The 19,474-nt window shown below is 38.8% G+C and overlaps 1 protein-coding gene and 1 long non-coding RNA gene across 2 annotated transcripts in view; one reads left to right on the forward strand and one right to left on the reverse strand.

Moving 5' to 3' along the window:
• The window catches only part of casz1 (castor zinc finger 1), an 86,106-nt gene that overhangs the window by 39,212 nt on the left and 27,420 nt on the right, over nucleotides 1-19,474 (forward strand). Inside the window, exons 2-4 of the mRNA XM_016495822.1 lie at nucleotides 11,721-11,992; nucleotides 12,189-12,489; nucleotides 18,562-19,417. Coding sequence (XP_016351308.1) covers nucleotides 11,721-11,992; nucleotides 12,189-12,489; nucleotides 18,562-19,417 — 1,429 coding nt within the window. The remainder of the gene's footprint in view (nucleotides 1-11,720; nucleotides 11,993-12,188; nucleotides 12,490-18,561; nucleotides 19,418-19,474) is intronic.
• LOC107695782 (uncharacterized) lies at nucleotides 6,854-15,311 on the reverse strand. The gene is made up of 4 exons (XR_001635032.1): nucleotides 15,275-15,311; nucleotides 7,840-7,893; nucleotides 7,695-7,736; nucleotides 6,854-7,619 (listed from the first exon to the last, which is right to left on the reverse strand). It is a non-coding gene; the product is annotated as an uncharacterized LOC107695782 (long non-coding RNA).

Below are 19,474 nucleotides of genomic sequence, written 5' to 3' on the forward strand. Positions count from 1 at the left end.
AATCCTCCGTTTGATCTCACTATCATCTCCCCTTTCGTCTTCTGTCTGTTCGACACCTGAGAGCTGATGCTTTAAGAGGACGACGTCTGGAAAAATGTACAGTGGCAGGCCATCGACTCTGATAAAGGCAGTAAACAAGATGAAAAACAAAAGAACACAGCAACGGTTTGAATAAAAGACCTACCTGTTACAGCGTCCATTAAGTGTTATTCCTCACAGTGGTAAGACAGCTGAAGCCCTCCACATGCCCAGTGTTAATATTAGTTTGGTTGAAGAGAGTCCATAAGCTGATCAGTGGGGAGAGGTGCTCTGTACGCCTCAGGCAGTGCCAGGCCTTGCGTTTGGCTCCCGCTCAGAGGATTGATGTCTGGGAGTCAGTGGGGGCTCCACTGTACCTTTATTACTCATCAGCTGGGTTCCAAACTAATTTGATAAAGCGCCACTTAATACACCAAACATACACACATACTGTGACCGTGCCTGGCACGCCATCAAGTGTGTCAGGCCGCCCAGCAAAAATGCTGGGACGTCATGTAAATATGGCATATTATTTTTTTGGATTATTTTTAGTAAGAAATGGCATGAGCTGGACTCGAACTTGCACTGCAACTCAACATGTCAGAGCATGCACTAACTAAGCATACTTTTTTGTACATTACCATATATGTATAGATTTAATATCAATGTGTGTAATTTTACTGTAAATTACTGTAAAATTGATCAATAGTCTTTAATTATTAAATAAGTTAAATTATTTTTTATTAAAAACTAATTAAATAAATAATTATTTTTAATAATACATTAATTATTTATTTATTTTAATAAAGAATTAAATTAATAATTAAATAATTAAATAAATTACTTTATAATTTTCTTACCATGTGTTTTAATTAAAATCTCTTTTATATTTAATAATTATTAGTGTTTAAATATACTATTTTTATTAGTTTTTTTTGTCACCTTATAATTTACAATGAAAACTAAAGTGACATTTCCAGAACTCCCTGTTATACATCACATTTATTATCTTTTGTAGTTTGATATATTTTATAATTTTATAATAATAATATACTATACTATTTTATTGTATTATTTTTCTCATAAGGCCTGAGACTGTAATTTTTTTGTGTAAATTTCAAGCAGATATCCAGAACTCCCTGTGTTATATATCGCATTTAATTCTCTTTTATATTTCTATATATTTAATATTTAGCCATCTAATAATATTATTATAATAATACAATATTTTAATATTATGTATTATAATATTTTACTGTATTAAATTATGATCTTCTTCATCTCATAAAGCCTGAAACATAATTTTTTGTGATTTTTTTTTATTTATAACTATATAGTGCACAGCTCAGACAGAGAAAATGTGTATTTCTGTTACAAAATGATTGACATACATAGATGGGAGAAAGATAAGACAAACCTGGTAGATACTGTCGCAGAATGAGGCAGAGGAAAAGAACAGAAGAGAGAGAGGAAGAGGTTGGTTTGGTAATTACTAACTGTGTGCCCAGGCAGTGGAGGACAGTGTGTGAGTGTGTGTAGGCCCTGGTACTCTGATAATGAAGGGTTACTGTTGCAGATCTGACAACGTTAATCTCCACATCGTCCTCGCCTGGTATTTACCCTGCTGGGGGAAAGAGCGACAAGCCCACCTGACAACACAGTTTACCCATAGCCAGACACCTCAGGCGCACACAAATGCTGCACCGGGATCAGTTTCAGCAGCCGTCCTTATCTCAAAGACAAACCACAAAAGAAACCAAAAAAATGACAGGAAACATGAAGGGGGAAAACTTTTTCTTCACCTTTTTGTCAGTCTTTCCCTTTCATCTTCACTTCCTCCCATTTGAAGTTTATGAAGTACTGTTTAAGCATTACAGAGGTGCAGACAGAGGAATATGAATATGCATCGCCCCATATGGTTGCACTTGCTCTGGGACTAGGTGTGTCCAGAAGGTAGAACCACGTTAATGCATTATTCTCCCCTCAAATGATCAGGCTCCTAGTGCCGTAGCGCACCGCGGCCATGTGTGCATGGGCCTTACTGGCTTTGAATGATGTGGTCATGCAACTGGCCATCCTGGATGAGTGAAAGAGGAGAAAGACAGCGAGAGAGTGAGCCGTGCTGTTTTTGTTTTTTTTTGAGTTCAAATGCAAAAACCCTGACAGAGTCGTGATTAAAAGTGATATTTCTGACACGTTAGGATGCGCACAGGAAGTAACCTTCTCCAAAGCTTTCATTATTAGATGCATGACAGACCTGAATATTTATAAAATATGCTTTAATAATTGATAACAGCAATCTGCTACAGTAATTCATCAGATTTGCACTTCAACAGAGTATCCGTTTTCATTTTAAAATAATAATAAGTTGAATGCTAATGCAGGTGAAATGCAAAATTGCGAACCGTGTGTGGCTGAAGCTCTAAATGCATTTGTGCCCTTTTTAGTGCATTGGAAAAACAATGGCGTGTTAATGATATTGCCCTCGCTGCTCGTTTAGAAACTGTTATCAATGTCTGTGATCATTTGTGCGCCGCTCGTTTTGTTGTGCACTGAGCTGTTGTGCTGTTTACTTGTGTAGCTTCCGTTTGAGGGCACATCACAGCTAAAAAATCAGGAAACCAGCCTGTTTTAGTGTAGAATATACAAGAAGCTGATGTGGTTTTATCAAAAGCATATTCTTTGTTTGAGTCAGTATGCAATACTTCCTCTTGTGTTCTTTGACCAAAATAGCACACACACACACACTCACCTTTTGTAAAGCTTCTTTCTACTCATGATGATTTCAAAAAGAGCAGCCACAGCCTTTTTTTTTTCAAAAGTGTATCGCAAGTATATAATTTTGTTTTTGTACACAAGTATGAAATGTTCTCACTTTCAAACTTGAGTTTGTGTGTTCTTGCAAAAAAATGCTAAAAGCATTTGGCATCTTTGAGAATGACTCCTGTATTTGTAGGTGAGTAAAATCATGCACATCGCCTTGAAATAAATATATACAGCTGAAACCAGTGACAATAACAGTCAGAAGTTTGCATGTTAAATATATAAAGTCCAGTACACATAATGATGTTGGCAGTCTAATGTTTCAAATAAATACATTAAATAATTAAAAATATATATATATAAATAAGTAAAATATTAACTAAAAGTACCATTTTGCAAAGGATTTCATATGTAGCGACAATTTGTTTTTGTCTACTGATTTTTCTATTATTTTTATGTAATCGTGTGAAACATTTTACTGGCAGTGTACATATATGATGCTGTGCATATTCATTACATGTTGTAGATCTGAGTGTCTTATTGCAGTTACAGTAAGTGCTTTGTTCACATTGTTTGTGTTTTTAACCAACACATACTGCATGCCTCACAGGATGATTCAGATGCTTCAGTCTTGTCAACGGACCGCATTTCACTGTAGCAAAGCCTAGATTAAAAGAGTTCAGGTTTGTTTTAAAGAGGTATTGTTGCAGAAGGGAACTTAGAGAACTAAAAGAGTCTGAACCTGAGAAGTTTCAGGGGACACCTGCAAATTGTTCCTCTGTGCATAAAATGTAAAAAAAAAAAAAAAAAAAAAAAAAAAAAAAAAAAGGTTGTATGGTAAACATTTGTTAAACTTACTCTGGACATGTTCTCAACTAACTAACTAACTAAATACATAAATAAACACATTTTTGTAAAGAAATGGCATAGCAATAATTACATTTAACGAATGATTAATTAATAATTTAATTATTAATTAATATAAATTATTAATTAATACTATTTTTTTTTAAAGCATGGTAATATGGTAAAAATGTGTTAGTGTAACCTAGCTGTAAGATATTGCTCACTGTCAGCAAGGCTTCCTGTCTGGAAATTTATTTTTTATTTTTTTTTTGACTTAACGTCACCTCCTTTTCTCGTTTCTGAAGGAGATGTGCAACAGGAACTATAGTGTGCGATAAAATGCAAGCAGAATTTGAGAAAATCACTTCAAAAACTTTCAATGAGCTACAGTATCTGAAAAACAAATGTTAAAGTGTAGCATTCGGCAACCTACAAGCAGAATTTTTTCTAAGAAAACCTAGGGTAAGTTAATGAACTCGTAAAAAGTGATAAGATTTCTCAAAAGAGAAAGACTACATTTTCAATAAATAATATGCAATGTTTAAATTGTTTAATTTGTGTACTTATACTATGTATATATATATATATATATATATATATATATATATATATATATAACTTTGTTTCAACAAAGAAACAAAAATGACATTCGATGATGTCTTTAAATTACCCAGAGGCATGGCTTATGAATTCATTAATTTTTTTTTAACAGCAAGTGTCTTAAAGCCTGTCAAAATGTCTTAAGAGTCCTGTTAAAGAAGTGCCACAACTCATATCTCTTTAATGAAATTCATATGCTGGTGAGAGGGGGCATGTCTAAACATCTAAACAGGTTGCTTTTTAGGTTTCACACTGAGGTTATCTGAAAGGGCCCTCCTTGATTGACGTTATCTGGCTTGACAGCACTTCATATCAAGGTTAACCTGGCGTTCGAAGGCCCGAGAGGGAAAGAGGCAGAGGAAAGCAGAAGAAAAAGTCAGACGTCGTCCGGGTCCTGCTCCTCTCTGCCATTCTTTCCCTCTCTCTCACACGGCAGGTGGAGGTTTCTGCACTCTTAATTGATAACTAATCGAGCAGCGTGTGCTGTGTTTCCCCTAGAGGATGACTCTAATGGTGGCTTGGCTTACTCAGCAGCGCAGCTCCGGAACCACTAAATTAAATATATCCCCACAGATAATGATTCTGAGTGACAGACTCCGGTCTGGGTGGCTCCAGCGGCCACCAACCTCTCGTTGTGCCCTTGCACTGGAGGAACTAGAGTAGCCCACACTCTTCTGTGTCCGCTCGCCTCCCCAAAGCCTCACGCTAACCACTCCTCGTGACAAAAATACATCTCAAGCAGTTAATCTGAGCAGATATCAGCTCAAGTGTCCTTCAGTGGCCACAGGGAGCCTCTCCTCATAACCTTGATTCCTGTCAACTTCTTGCTTTGCACACAGGCTGCCCTGTGCCAGGGTTCACTTCAATCAAACTTCCACCCAATGGGTGATGAGACCATCATGCATTATTTTTAGATGTAAAAATCTGATTATTTTACAGTAGGCCCTCTACAACCATTGATGTTTTAAGGAGTTTGTTCACCCAAATATGAAAATGCTGTCATTATGTAGTGATTATTTTTTAAAGAAATGCTTTTATTCAGCAAGGATGCATTAAATTGTTTACTTTTACATTATATACATTATTTACATTATTATATTTCAAATAAATGCTGTTCTTTTAAACTTTCTATTCATCAAAGAAGCCTGAAAAAATGTATCATGGTTTCCACAAAAATATTAAGCAGCACAACTATAATAATAAGAAGAAATGTTTCTTGAGCACCAAATCAGCATATTAGAGTGACTTCTGAAGGATCATGTGACAATGCTGAAAATTCAGCTTTGAAATCACAGGAATAAATTAAAATAGGAAATAGTTATTTTAAATTGTAAATACAGTATGTTTTACAGTATTATACAATACACCACAAAAACATATTATTGCTGATTTTACTGTACGTTGATCACATAAATACAGTTTTGGTGAGCATAAGTGACTTCTTTCAAAAACATTTAAAAAATCTTCCTGACCACAAACTTTTGTATGGTGTATTTTGTAGTTTTTTTTTTTGTTGGTCCATACAATATGGGTCCAATGACTTTTAAATTAAAGAAAGAAGAAAGTCAGTCATACGGGTTTGAAACATCATGTCGAGTAAATTATGACAGGATTTTCATTTGTAAATGAATGAGGCCCATTCTTTAGAAAACACTGTGCCAGCTGTGAGACAGACTTCCTTTGCAAGTGCAATCAGGGCACGTGCAGAGCCGTTCGGATCACCTCAGACTTTACTTTTCCCTATTCCAGCCCTTCTGTCCTCAGGGGACGTCTTAAATGCTTTGTCTTATAATTAGGCTTCAGGGATGTATTTGTTCTCAGAATTGAAGGGTTACTGCCTAACTGTGCTGCTTAAACAAAATATTTCCTTTTCCGTTTGTGTGTCAAAATATGCATCTGCCATTTTCTGTCCATTGTCCTCAGCAAGTATGTGTGTGCCTTTTTTTCTCCACGGCTTGTTTGTTTTTGTTACCTGCAACGGGATGTAACTGAATTATTGTATGTGGCAGAAGGTTTCAGTCTGGCAGAGAGAGAAAAATGAGAGGGTGAAGTCAAATTAGGTCCTTCAAGGTTAGTCCAAAGACAGCATGCAACATGCAAGGTCACATTCCAGACTAAAAGCAATAAGTTCTTTATTGATGGGGAAAAAAACACACTGCAAGCAAGCAGATGTGCAACGGACTGATTAATATTACAACAGATTTGAGTGAGTGTGTGTGTACTTGTGTGCATGCCCTATGCATTCATATTTTGCTTCTCCAAAAAAACAACAACTTTAAAGTCGGGGGAAAAAAAGAGAAAAACTCATGAGCATAATTGTTTTGTCCGGATGTGTATCTCCCACTAAAAAATTGATCCCTGCATGGGAATCTGAAAAATCCATTAGAGTCCATCAGACAAAAAAAAAGGACAGAATGATAGAGTGTGTATGAGTATGAGCAGTTTATAAAACCCATCATAGTTTTGCCATTAATGCACACGTCAGCTGACGTTTTTTTTTTTTTTTGGCACAACTTCTTAATGCAACAACTTGCTTTTAGACATCAGAAACCGCTGAAGTGTCATATAACAAGACTAAGACCAAAAGCAAAACTATTAAAATAAGTATCATAGAAATGTGGGATTCAGGGTTTCTTTTAACCTTGTGCAGTTCTGAGAAGTTTTTATTTGTTTTGTCATATTTGCCCTCATTTACAGTACACTGCAAACCAGGTAAACCTGCCCTGTGAGCACCGATCCTCCCCGCTCATACTGTGATACCAAACAAACCTGTTTCAAAGCTCAAATAACCATCTTTTACCTTCTAATTCTCTTTCTTTCACCTCCTTTTTCTTTATGCTTCACCTCAGCCTCTCCTTCCATCTTTTCCCGTTTTAAGCAGCAGTTGGGAATGGCATTGTTTTTAATCATCAGAACCCAGAAATTATTATTATCGCCTCTGACGCGGCAATTAAAACTTCAGGTCAGAGGCACAACGAGCGGTGATCAGCAGCGAAGCTGAGAAGTTTTAATTAGACGATCAGAACCATTAATGCACAAAAAAAGGTGTGCGCTGGGAAATTAACGTGAACGTCTTAATCAGGGTTACCGACTCCGAAGAGGAGTCAAGTGAACAGAGAGCAAAAAACAAATCATTTCCGCACCACTGGGACAAAACTCAATTAAATATGCATGCAGAAAATGGAAATTCGGAGCATCAGCACAGACCGTTGGAAAAAATACGGCAAATTCCATAGACGGGGTCGCAGACCTGCTTATTGTTATTCGTGTGTAATAAAATCGAAAGAGAGGCCAGATGCTGTGGAACGAGGGTGTGTGGAGAACAGGTCCGATGCTGACTTTTCCGCTCCCCTTCCCCAGAGCGATGGGAGAAACAAACTACTTCCTGCAAGCTGTAAATTAGCAAAATAGAGGGAATTATTTCAGCATGTGTATGTGTGTCCGAGTTTTAGTAGGTGAGGAAATACCTGGGAATCTGCCTCTCGGAGGGCCCCATCTTGTTGCAGTTGCTGCAAATAATGAGAAACTCCATTGTAAATATGCAAAATAAAGCACTAAGGAAGGGCCAGGAACAGGTAACCGTTCTCATTTCTTGGTTTATTTGACATTTACTTTAAGTTTGCATTTGCAGAATCCCCTGACAGTCAGAGGTCCTAGATCCTCCACCTGGAAAAAACAAAAAAGACAAGTTAATTTATACACATTCCAGGTCAGTTAATCTGTCAAAAGGATTATAATATCAGAATAAAGCTTTTAAAAGTCAGGACAGAAAGAAACTGCTCTGACTAGAGGATATTTAAATAATGAGGAATAATCCAACGCTGTCCAGGCCTGTTCCATTAATGAGTGCTCTGTATTATTAGGGTTTTGTCCTTGCATTAGTCAGCGTATTTTGAAAGTCTGCATGAAATCAGACAGGGCCGATCAGAGTGTTAGATCACCACTAAGTCGAGGGATTCGGGTTTAGCCAAGTAAACAGAGTTTGTTTCTAGAACAATCGCAGCAGTGGATGCCTGGTGAGAAGGAGAATGTCATATCCCAGCTTTAGCGTGCATACTCTTCCTGTCAGAACAAGAGAGAGCGAGAGAGAGAGAGAGAGAGAGACGGAGAGGGAAGAACAGGACACGCCAATCTAAGCAGTCATTAACAGCCACTTCCTCACTCTGGTGGGCTGATTGCAGTCAGCACACGTTCGTACAAATAATGCACTTCCAACGGCATTATTAGGATTTGAAACACCACTTGATTGGGCATGATATCATTCCAGCACATAAACAGAAGCTCCGCATTAAACGAAACAAGCAGGGCCCTGAGAGCCACGTTCAAGGCAGCTTCTCTGTCATTCCCGGCGTCCTCCGCCTCACGGTTCTGAAAAGAAACAGGGCTTGTGGGGCCTTTGATGTGCGAGAAGATAAAAAGAAGCAGCTCTCTCACTCTTATTGTCGAATCTGTTTAGAATAGTTTCTTGACTTTTTCGCAAAGGTTTTCTCCTTATACAGTAAAAGCATTACGGCAATTCCAGCTCTGCACTATTTCCAGTAAAAAAATATTGTCAGCATTAGAATAAACAGGACCTCTTAAAGAAAACAAGCTTTTGCTGTGATCATCCCCACCGTTTGTTTATTATTCAGCGCTGACAGGCGTCTTCGAGGGCCTGAAATAAGAGTGTTTCGCTGAAAAACGTTTGGACGCATCAAATCATTGAGGTTTGCTGTTTGTTACATCTATTTTTCTTAACATGAGTGCCTGTCTCTAGAGTGGTGGGAGGAATCCCAGAGGAGAGGCTGTTCTTTTATCTGCATCCCTACTGATTCTATCGCACTGCATGCTATCATGAACACAAACGACTTGGAGTAAACAGCGGTGTTACCATAGCGATCTCCATTGTTGGTCAGAACTGAGGCATATCTATTGCCAGGCATGTATTTAATGCAGCAGCTACTAACTGGTTTACCGTGATCTTTTTTGAGCTCCAGAGCATCTCATTAGTGCCCTGATCCTCTCTCATTTAAAACCTCAGATCTCATCTCTAGACAAAGATGTCTTTCAAGTGCACAGCCTTATTTTTTGTAAAAGTTTAGGAAAAGGCTGTGCACTTGAAGTGTTTTTTCATATGACATTTATTATATTTATTTTATATATATTCATACTTAATATACATACATGAATATGATTCAGTTTATAAATAATCGTTTTCTTTTAGAATTTTTCCTGTTAAAATTTTCTTTTCATAATTGTTATTTTTACTTTATAAATAGTAAATAAATACAATAGTAAGTAATGTGTATGTGTATATATATATATATAATTTATGTTATAGCTGTTTGTATATCTTTGAATTAAATTGTTTGCATTATTTACAGTTCCTTATAAAATTACCAGCCACTGACAAGCAGTTGCATTTACTCACGAAAGCAAATTTTTATTTGCATTTGCCACTTGGTGAGTGCTAATTTTAGACAGTGTGGGTGTTGACCATGGGTGTTTTGATTGTTAAAAAAAAACGCACATAAATTGTGGGTAATGGAAGGAGATCGCTTCTCAGGGGTCATTTCCTACAAGGAAAAGCGAGATTGCAATGCAAAGGAAATCACTAGTTAAAGAGTGAAACACTGAGAAGGGTAAACAGTAAATGACCTTTACTGTTACGCCCAAATGACCTCAATCTTCCTTTGGAGGTGTTCTGAAAAAATACTTCAGAATTTATGTTTCCACTTCCTAATAGTTTTTGCAGCTGATTTTTTTTTTTTTCATTTTTTGGGTTCAAAATTGCTGTCCTCAACTGGATGACCTCTTCAACCCAGGCCTTGCAATTGTCTAAGGTAAAAATGAGCACATCTGAAGCATTTAGATGCATGTGGTGCAGTGCGGAGCGTGCATAATTCCTCAGCTCATTGTTTCAGAGATGAAGTTTTGAGTGTAAATACAGTAACTGAGAAAGCATGTGCCGGGGGCCACAGGGTGCATGGCACATCTAGTATGTAACAGGCTAACCTTGAGTACCTTCAAAAGCTCATTATGCCAAAAAAAAAATAATAAAAAATTTTTTTTTGGATTTTACACACACACATCAAAAACAGTATATATTGTCTTGTTAAAGCATCCATTCGAACCCCAACAGCTTTTGTATTGACAGCTTCATGAGATGGTTAGAAATAGCTCATTTCAACACAGCGTCTAACTACCAGCTAAAGCGTTCCACAGACCATTATACGTCCCGCAGGTTTCCCATTCTTTATTTACTGCATGATAAACATCTAACGTTACGAGCGGGCTCGATTTTAAGCCTGGAAAACCTATTAAAAGTGAACTTTGCTAAATCTTTGCATCAGATTTGTGGTGAAAGGGTGACTTAGCAGTGAGAGAATTCTGCCCTTAAAAAGGCATCTCTGGATATGGACGGTCCCAGAACAGCTGCAGGGGGGAGTTGACACAGGGATAGATATTATAGATAGCACATTGGGGTGAAATAGCAAATGACCAGGCCCATGTGGAATCTTCACATGCAGATTTCTGCAGAATTACTGGAATGTTGAACCGTGGAAATCCATGCTGCTCTAAACTGGAAATGCTCTCGGTGTGAGGCATGTAATATGGAGTGAATCTATTGCGAACCCGAACCGTGTGTGAATGATCAGTTCCAGTACACTCTCAACTGTCTATTCAAGGGGGATGCACAGGAAGTGTGTATGTCTGACTGGTGTTTGACTCTTAAACCACTGTTTTGATCTAAAATGTCTACTGAAATGAGAATAGCTGTCAATGTGGTAAAAAAAACTGTTGGTTTGGTGGTCTTCTGCACTGTATGAGCAGCTTTAAGGGGCTGACAGCGAATTTGAGTGACAGTTGTTGAGACGAAAGCAGGCTGAGCGAAGGGAGGTGATGTGAGGTGAGGGGATGGCAGCTACTTTTTCTCTCTGTGTTTGTCTCTTTTATGCTGTTTGTCTCTTTCTTTCTGCTTCCAGATGTACTTTCTGTGCTTTCTTATAGTCTTCTGCGCTCTCGTCCCTGCGCTGTCAGAGTTAAGGCTCATATTGGCAGGACGCTGGGCTACTTTAGGTGAAGAGTGTCTTAAGTGTCAGGCTGTTTCTATTCTGCTGTCATGTTCAGAATTAAATCACACTGTAGTGGTGGCTTGACTCACTGTTTGGGGTCTGATTGCGATCTAGTTTTTCTTCTCGGTGTGTAGGAAGAGATATTTCTCTCGTTCCCTATCTCACCTTCTCTCATAAAGTTGGTGTGAATGACACCTGCAATTTACAGAAACGCATGTGACTTTTTCTTTATAATTCTCTATTGTTGTGGAAAAGGAGTGCCAGTGTGTATCTAGGAGTAACAGTAAACAAAAACTTAGTTAAAATGCACTTAGTTAAACAGGTTTGTGGTTTTTAGGTGGTGGTGCAACCGTTATCAAGTCTGTTAACATCTTCCATAAATCTTGTTTTTAACCACTAAAATGTTCTTTCTTCTTCTTCTTTTTTTTTGGTCAACAGCTGAGAGGAGTTTATGCACTGAAAAGACCTCAGGAAAATCCACAATGGCCGCCAAAAGGAAAGGTGGCCTAAAACTGAATGCGATCTGTGCCAAGCTTAGCAAGCAGGTGGTGTATGACGGCAGTTCCCAGAATGCCGAGGGAGACTCAGATTTAGTGGACAACAGCGAGCGGGGCAGCTTGCACTACGATGAGGGCGACAGGCCTGAAAGCGACTTCCCAGAGGGCCTGACCCTGGGCCAGAGCCTTGAGGAGGACCAGAAACGGCGCGAGGCCATTGAGAAGTGGGTGAACGGCGAGTACGCCGACGATCCACAGTCCTTAGACGAATGCCGAGGGAGACTCAGATCTAGTGGACAACAGCGAGCGGGGCAGCTTGCAATACGATGAGGGCGACAGACCTGAAAGTGACTTCCTGGAGGGCCTAACCCTGGGCCAGAGCCTTGAAGAGGACCAGAAACGGCGCGAGGCCATTGAGAAGTGGGTGAACGGCGAGTACGCTGATGATCCGCAGTCCTTAGGTGGGGGCGAGTACAGGGGACTCAAACCCAACAATGGAGATGATAGTCCCCCTGAAGGCGTGTACATGGTACAACCTAAAGGCTGCAGCGATGACGAAGACAACACAGAAGAAGCCGAGACCATGCCCGACTCCCACGAGGGCAGTTATCATGAGGACAGAGACTCGGAGGGCAGCCCGCACAAGGACGACAGCTACCAGCCCACCACTGAAGCCACACCCCCTCGCCAAGCCCCCTTCACCTCAACAGGTATCACCTCTTTCTTTTAGGATGATGTCATTAGTATTCATAGGCATTTGTACGTTACATTTGCACACACATTTTTAGACATTTATGTATGTTTGTGTACAATATCAGCATTTTGACAGCATCTCAGATAGATAGATAGATAGATAGATAGACAGATTAACAATAAAATTGTTAAATTGTTAAATAAATGTGATGACATTAAAAATATTACATTTTAAACATTTAATGATTTAATAAAATTAACATTTAATAAAACCAAATAAACAATAAAACAACCTTTTAATTTCATGAATGTATTATTCTATGAATCTCAAAACATTTGTGCATTTTCAAAGTTGTTGATATGAAAAAGCATTTACATTTTAGATGCTGTCAGTATGTTGATTTTGTGCATTTCAGCATCTAAAAAACATGCAGATCTACACTTGACATGCAGTGAAAATGCCTGCGAATACTATTAAGATCACATTGTTCAGTATTTTTCTCTGTGTAGCCAAAACAACGTGTGCATAAGCAAGATAAAATCTCTCTTCAAAGGCTTGCCAGCTCAGTTTTCACAAGTCTTACTTTACCTGTGTGCTTTGCAAGCATAATTACAGTGACACTTTGACAGGGTCACAGCGACACAAGTGCAGTTCTTGGTAAGAGAAATCTATAGTTATAACATGAAAGAGTAACTGCTGCCATCCGCAAACACATAGAAACAATCTGCATTAGGAAAAACAGGAAGTAAAAGAAGAAATTAATTGTAGAATAGGCTTATAGAGACTGGAGTGTATGTGTGTAGCAGCCGAGGGGCCAAGAGTGTTGGCAGGCCGGCTAAGCTTCATATTACACCCAGGATTACACTCTGACTCTTTGATTTTCTATAAGCTCACAAAACGTAGCTACCACAGACCCATTTACATAGTAGACCCGCTCTGCAAAGAATCCAGGTCTCTATCAGTTCAGGAGTTTAAATCCTAGAGATTGAGAAAAAGTTGTGTAAAGCAAAAGCCTTATGAGTGGCCCTTAAATCAGCATGGAAAGAAACAAAGACTGCATTTACTTCTGTATTTGTAATACAAACATCTAGACAACATGAGGCACGCATTGCCATCCTTCACAAAATAAGAACAAGCAAGCAAAATCTGCAGAAACTGACACAATCTCCACTTTAAAACCTCTGTGAACTTTCACCTCTGACTATTTCAGGAAGACTGCAGTACTCAACAAAGGTACAGCAAGACAGAAACTATGCTAGATAACAACAGGAGATGAGAGATATCACTTTGTTTAAAAGACGTTTCTTTTCTCAGATAGCTACCGAAATCAGGTGAAGCTGGTGCTTTTTTGTTAAATGCTTTCTTCTTTCAGTTTTTCTTCTGCTTTGTTTTTTTTCTCTTTTCATTCTTACGGTAGAAGCACCTATATGTTTGTGGCCTCTATCACAGAAGTGGGACCAAGAGTTTCTCAGAAAATCAAGATTTTCAAAAAAAAAATCAATTTTCCAGCAAACATGAGTGCTTTGTGGGTTTTAATCAGTCATTTTGTGTTTATTTCATGGTCATAAAGAAAGCTGTCTGTAAATATGTGTTTGTGTTGTACACCTTTGCTTTCATTGGGCCCCGGCTGCTTCTGCATCTCAAAATGAAGAAAAAGCATTTGAAGACTGCAGTGAGCAGACATTAGTCACCACTCTTGTCTTGAGTTGTTTTTCCCTCCTCTATCTCTTTGTTGATTGTAACTAGGGCATCTATACTGCCATGTTACTGAGCGGCTCACAATTAAAATATTTTTTCTTCCCTCGTGCTGCTGTCTTTCAAAGGCTGATGCGGAGCGCACATAATTATGCATATAAACATAGTGGCTTAATTATCTCTCACAACATCAGTGACAATGTAATTAACAAACATCGCAAGATCAATGAGAGAAACGGCGACCTTCAAAACATTTAACTCCTCACATCAGGGGACTGAGCAGAATCCCTATCAACATAAAATCGCAGAATGCCTTTCCCATAGCAGTCAACTGCAACTAGGCTAGGCAATAGTTCATGTAAAAATATCAGTGAATCAAATATTATACATATATTACATAATGTTTTTTCATTTTATATATATATATATTACTCATATCTTTTTGAAGTATATAAATTATATAATATTTTCACTTATTTTTATTTATTATAAATATATATATAATAAAAATATGTATTATTTAGAAATATAGTTTAGGAGAAATTCTAGTTGAATAGAATTTAATTTTACTTCTAGTAGAATATATTGCAACTAGACCTGCTAACACACTTCGACATTCTCTTCATATTCAGCCTTTATGAACAACATAGATGACACTTAATTTTTTCAATTAGCTGAAGTGAAACAGACCAGCCAAAGATGTTTGTTAAAACTCACAATCTAAATAGAGTTGTGAATTTAGCCCTATTATCTAACCAGCTAGCTGGATTTAGCTACCTTTAGTTTTGCTAATTTTGAGTGGTTTTAAAGGGATAGTTCACCCAAAAATGAAAATTTGATGTTTATCTGCTTACCCCCAGGGCATCGAAGATGTAGGTGACTTTGTTTCTTCAGTAGAACACAAACAAAGATTTTTAACTCAAACCGTTGCAGTCTGTCAGTCTTATAATGGAGGTGAATAGGAATCACGGCTTTGAGAGTAAAAAAAAAACATACACAAACAAAACCGAATTAAACCCTGCAGCTCGTGACGATACACTGATGTGTAAAGACACAAAATGATCGGTCTGTGCAAGAAACTGAACAGTATTTATATCGTTTTTTACCTCTGATTCATGCAATGTCCGAACTGTTCGAACTGTCCTGAGCGCATTTTCAACAGCAGGCGCGTTACGCGTCTTCTTCTTCTTGCTTTACGGTGGATTGCAGACTTATAAGTGCATTACCGCCACCTATCTCTCAAAAGGACCATTGACACTCCTAATTGAGATTGTAGATAGAGTGTCAATGGTCCATTTGAGAGATAGGTGGCGGTAATGCACTTATAAGTCTGCGATTTTTTGTTCGATGCACAGTGGTTTTGTTTGTGTATGTTTTTTTTTACTCTCAAAAGCCGTGATTCCCATTCACCTTCATTATAAAACTGACAGACTGCAACGGTTTGTGTTAAAAATCTTTGTTTGTGTTCTACTGAAGAAACAAAGTCACCTACATCTTGGATGCCCTGGGGGTAAGCAGATAAGCATTCTTTCATTTTTGGGTGAACTATCCCTTTAACTTTGAGTGGTTTCTCAAATTTTGAGCAAATTTGATGTGATTTTTTTATGAAGAGGAATATGGAGGTGTGTTTTTGACAAGTTGAGTTAAGTCTAAAATTGAACAAGTTTATTTAAAAATCAGTCTCAGAAATGTCCGTTTGAGAGCACAGCTTTGACAGTGTTGTCAGTGGACCCTTGATAAGTCCCTATATATAGATCCTTACATGTATGTCCTTATCATCACCCCCTCTGGAGTGCATGAAGACAGAATCAGCCTGCTTCTGATGGCCATGTTTGGTCAGCAGAAAGGAGATATAATGCCCATTTGTTATCACACCACGGAGGGAAAATGTACCTTAATTGCCTCAAACGTAGACAAGGGCTTTGTCACAGGGCTGGAATTTGCCAGTATGAAGTGGTGAGATTAGGAGCACTTCTTTTTGCACTCTCCAGTGACATGAGGAAGAGAGAGAGAGTGCTGGGAGTTCAGCCAGGCAAATCCTACCTTTCCCCCAAAGCCATGGCTTTCCGACCACATGCACATGACATCATTTGGAGCGTGTGAGATAAGGATGAGGGGGGAAACTAATTTACATGCTGTTTTAAAAGGTTATCTCCTCTTAGGTCCTGGCATAATGTGTGCAGTTTAAGTCCAATCATTCTCCTGACACTGATAGTCTATTAAACGCATACAGAGCCGCCCACTGGCATGCTAGACTTCTCGTCCTGTCTTCTGTTACCACCTGCTACTACTGTTGCCACAGCTATTACTTTTCCTGTGTGTAGTACAACCGGCATCTCTTCTAATACCAGCAGAATGATCTTAAAGTGATGGTTCACTCAAATTGAAAACTGTTCACCCCCAAATTGGGATCTAGTCACCTTCATGTTGTTCAAAACCTCTGTTTTTTCTTTGTCCATCGAACATAAAATAAATCTTCTAAATAACTTTGTTTACGTTCCACGGAAAAATAAAAATCATACAGGTTTGGAACAACAAGAGTGGATAATTTTGGGTGAACTGAAATGGTATCGTGGTTTCATATCATACTAGCCTTTTTACGCTAATAATAATGCTAAAGATAAACCGATAACACTCAGAGACAGAGAGGGGAATTTCTGTCAGAAAATGAAGGGAGTTTCCCAACTGTTTGAGAAAAAGGTACAGATGGAATATGTCCAATTACCCAAAGCAGGAGTGTATTTGATTGCTGCCCTTGGAAAATTTTCAGGGACAGAGATTAAAGAGCCGGTCCTGACTTTAAAGCTGTGTAAAATCACATGACCTGACAAAACCCCTTTAAGCAGTTATGACCTATGCAAAAATACAGTCACTGAATGCCAAATTTATGACTGAAGTCTTGCGCTGCCAAACTGAAGTTCTGGAGATGCATACAGTAACACTAAATATCCATCAGTAAGTAATAATAGCTCATTATTTTTATAGTTAGTGTTTTATTTGTGGCTGATTCAGCAGTGATTAAATTGAGGCTAATTAACAATAAATGAGCATACTTTGTCAAAATGTAGTCAAAATAGCTGGCACTTTCACAAAAACAGTGTCTAATGACTTTTTAAAGCATTAGAGGTACAAATCTCATCTTTCAGTGCATTTTCTGGTCATTTTATATGTATATTAAAATATATAAAATTCACTCATTTACAATATAAATAAATATTTTTTTATTAATATGAATATATATATTTTTATATTTAATTTTTTTATAATAATTTTTATTTTTTATTCCTAATCTAATACATTTTATTGAATTCTGTGCGGAGAGCCACAACAAGCACTACATGTCGTACTGCGTATGGTTGTGTATGTGACCAATAAAACTTTAAAAGCAATACATATATACCTTTCACACCTAGAGTCCTTTTCAGTTCCTTTTTTTAAGTCCCTATTTGGTGAGCATGACAGTAATACTCCATGGCAGCACTGAATTGAGAAATCAAGTAGATGTGGATACCTGGACTGCCACAAAGCCCTCATCTTTGAGCATGAGAGAAATGATGTGCTCAAACACTGTAGAAGCTGTTAAAATGATGCATGGCAAAGCATAGGTAGTTTCCTCTCAAATACTTAATACATTTCTCTTAAATTTTTCATTTCCTTTCGATCTCCCAGATCACCTTTCATACTGATGTAGCACGGCTAGGACTAGCCCCAATGCAGCAATGGAAATTTGGGGATTATTTTACATGCTGAGAAGGAGATCTGTAAAGCACAGGCGAGAGACCGATTTAGCAATAACATAGAAATATGAGACCAAAGCTGAAATATTTTAGTATTAATTACCATGGCCATGGCTTATGTTACCTCTAACTGTCTTATTTGCCCAGCAATGAAAATGGCAATCAGATAAATGGAAAAAGGTCTGGTGGAGGGCAGGGTCCTGGCAGGGTGGAGAGGGAGTTTATCTGACACCTCAGTGAAGTTGAAGGAGCCATGCTCTTGTAGCAGGGTAGCTCTCTTGACAGACAAACTGAGACAAGATGAGATTTTTTGCTGTGGTAAACACTATATCAGAGCCAAGAACTAAGTGCACTGGTGCCAGAGGGGTTTGTGTCCCTTTCTCACTCACACACATGCACAAACAGACCCTGAAAGAGCAGTAATCTGGCCTTTATAAGGGCTGGTTAAGCAGCAGGGGAAGCTTTCAACCCAAATTGACTCCTTTTGCCTGTCTGTCCGACCTCCCTCCAGACCTATATGAAAGTTAATGGTCCTGAAGTAATTTCACTATACTGCGATTAAACTACACCTTTACCTCTTTACCTCCCTATTTTATTTTATTTTATTTTTGTTAGATAAAAGGAAATATAAGTGCTCTTTTTTGTATTTCGTATAGGAGAGGCCTCCGCACTACGTGATTACGCTGCCAACACCATGAATGAGTTCTTACACATGTTCGGCTATGATGACCAGCAGGCTCGGGATGAGCTGGCCAAGAAGATCAGCTTTGAAAAACTAAAAGCAGCTACCTCAGATCCCTCCTCCCTGAGCAGTGAGGAGGCCACCCGTCGAGCTCGCTTCTCCAAGTATGAGGAGTACATCCGCAAGCTGAAGGCCGGGGAGACCCTGCCCTGGCCTATGCACACCAAGCCTGAAGAGCTCAACTCCAAAATGGAGAAGAGCACTGCCCTCATCCAGCCGGTCCTCACAGGGTCAGAGGGTCAGATATTTCCACCCAAAATGGACCACAAACAAAGCTCGCATAACCCACCCCCAACCAACCCGTCACACATCCAGAACCTGGCGTCCCGTGCATCCAAGTACGATTACTTCATCCAGAAGTTAAAGATGGGCGAGAGTCTCAGACAGCAGAATGGCAATTCCTACAAGCGGCCCTCCAAGTACGACTTGGAGAATGTCAAGTTCCTGCACCTCTTTAAACCTGGAGAGGGCAACCCTGACATGGGCGGCGCCATCGCTTTTAAGACCGGCAAGGTTGGCAGGCCATCAAAGTATGATATTCGAAATATCCAGAAGCTCATCCCCAAGAAGGTTGATCCTCCGATGATGCCAAGCATTCTACCAGCTACGGCAGGAACCCCAGTCATAAATACGGCTGCTCCCGCTGTGGTCGTGGGACCTCCCGGGTTGCCCGTAGACCAGGCGGGCCACCTTGGCTTTAACACTGACTACATGAAGTCCAGCTTCTCCAAGACTGACTCCATCACTACTGGAACCGTCTCCTCAGTCAAGTAAGGCAATGTCTGAAAATTGTAATGAACTGTTCAGACAATATATTGAGAGGGAAT

The sequence above is a fragment of the Sinocyclocheilus anshuiensis genome, unplaced genomic scaffold, assembly GCF_001515605.1.
Source record: "Sinocyclocheilus anshuiensis isolate Anshui unplaced genomic scaffold, SAMN03320099.WGS_v1.1 scaffold234, whole genome shotgun sequence".
NCBI classification, from domain to species: Eukaryota; Metazoa; Chordata; class Actinopteri; order Cypriniformes; family Cyprinidae; genus Sinocyclocheilus; species Sinocyclocheilus anshuiensis.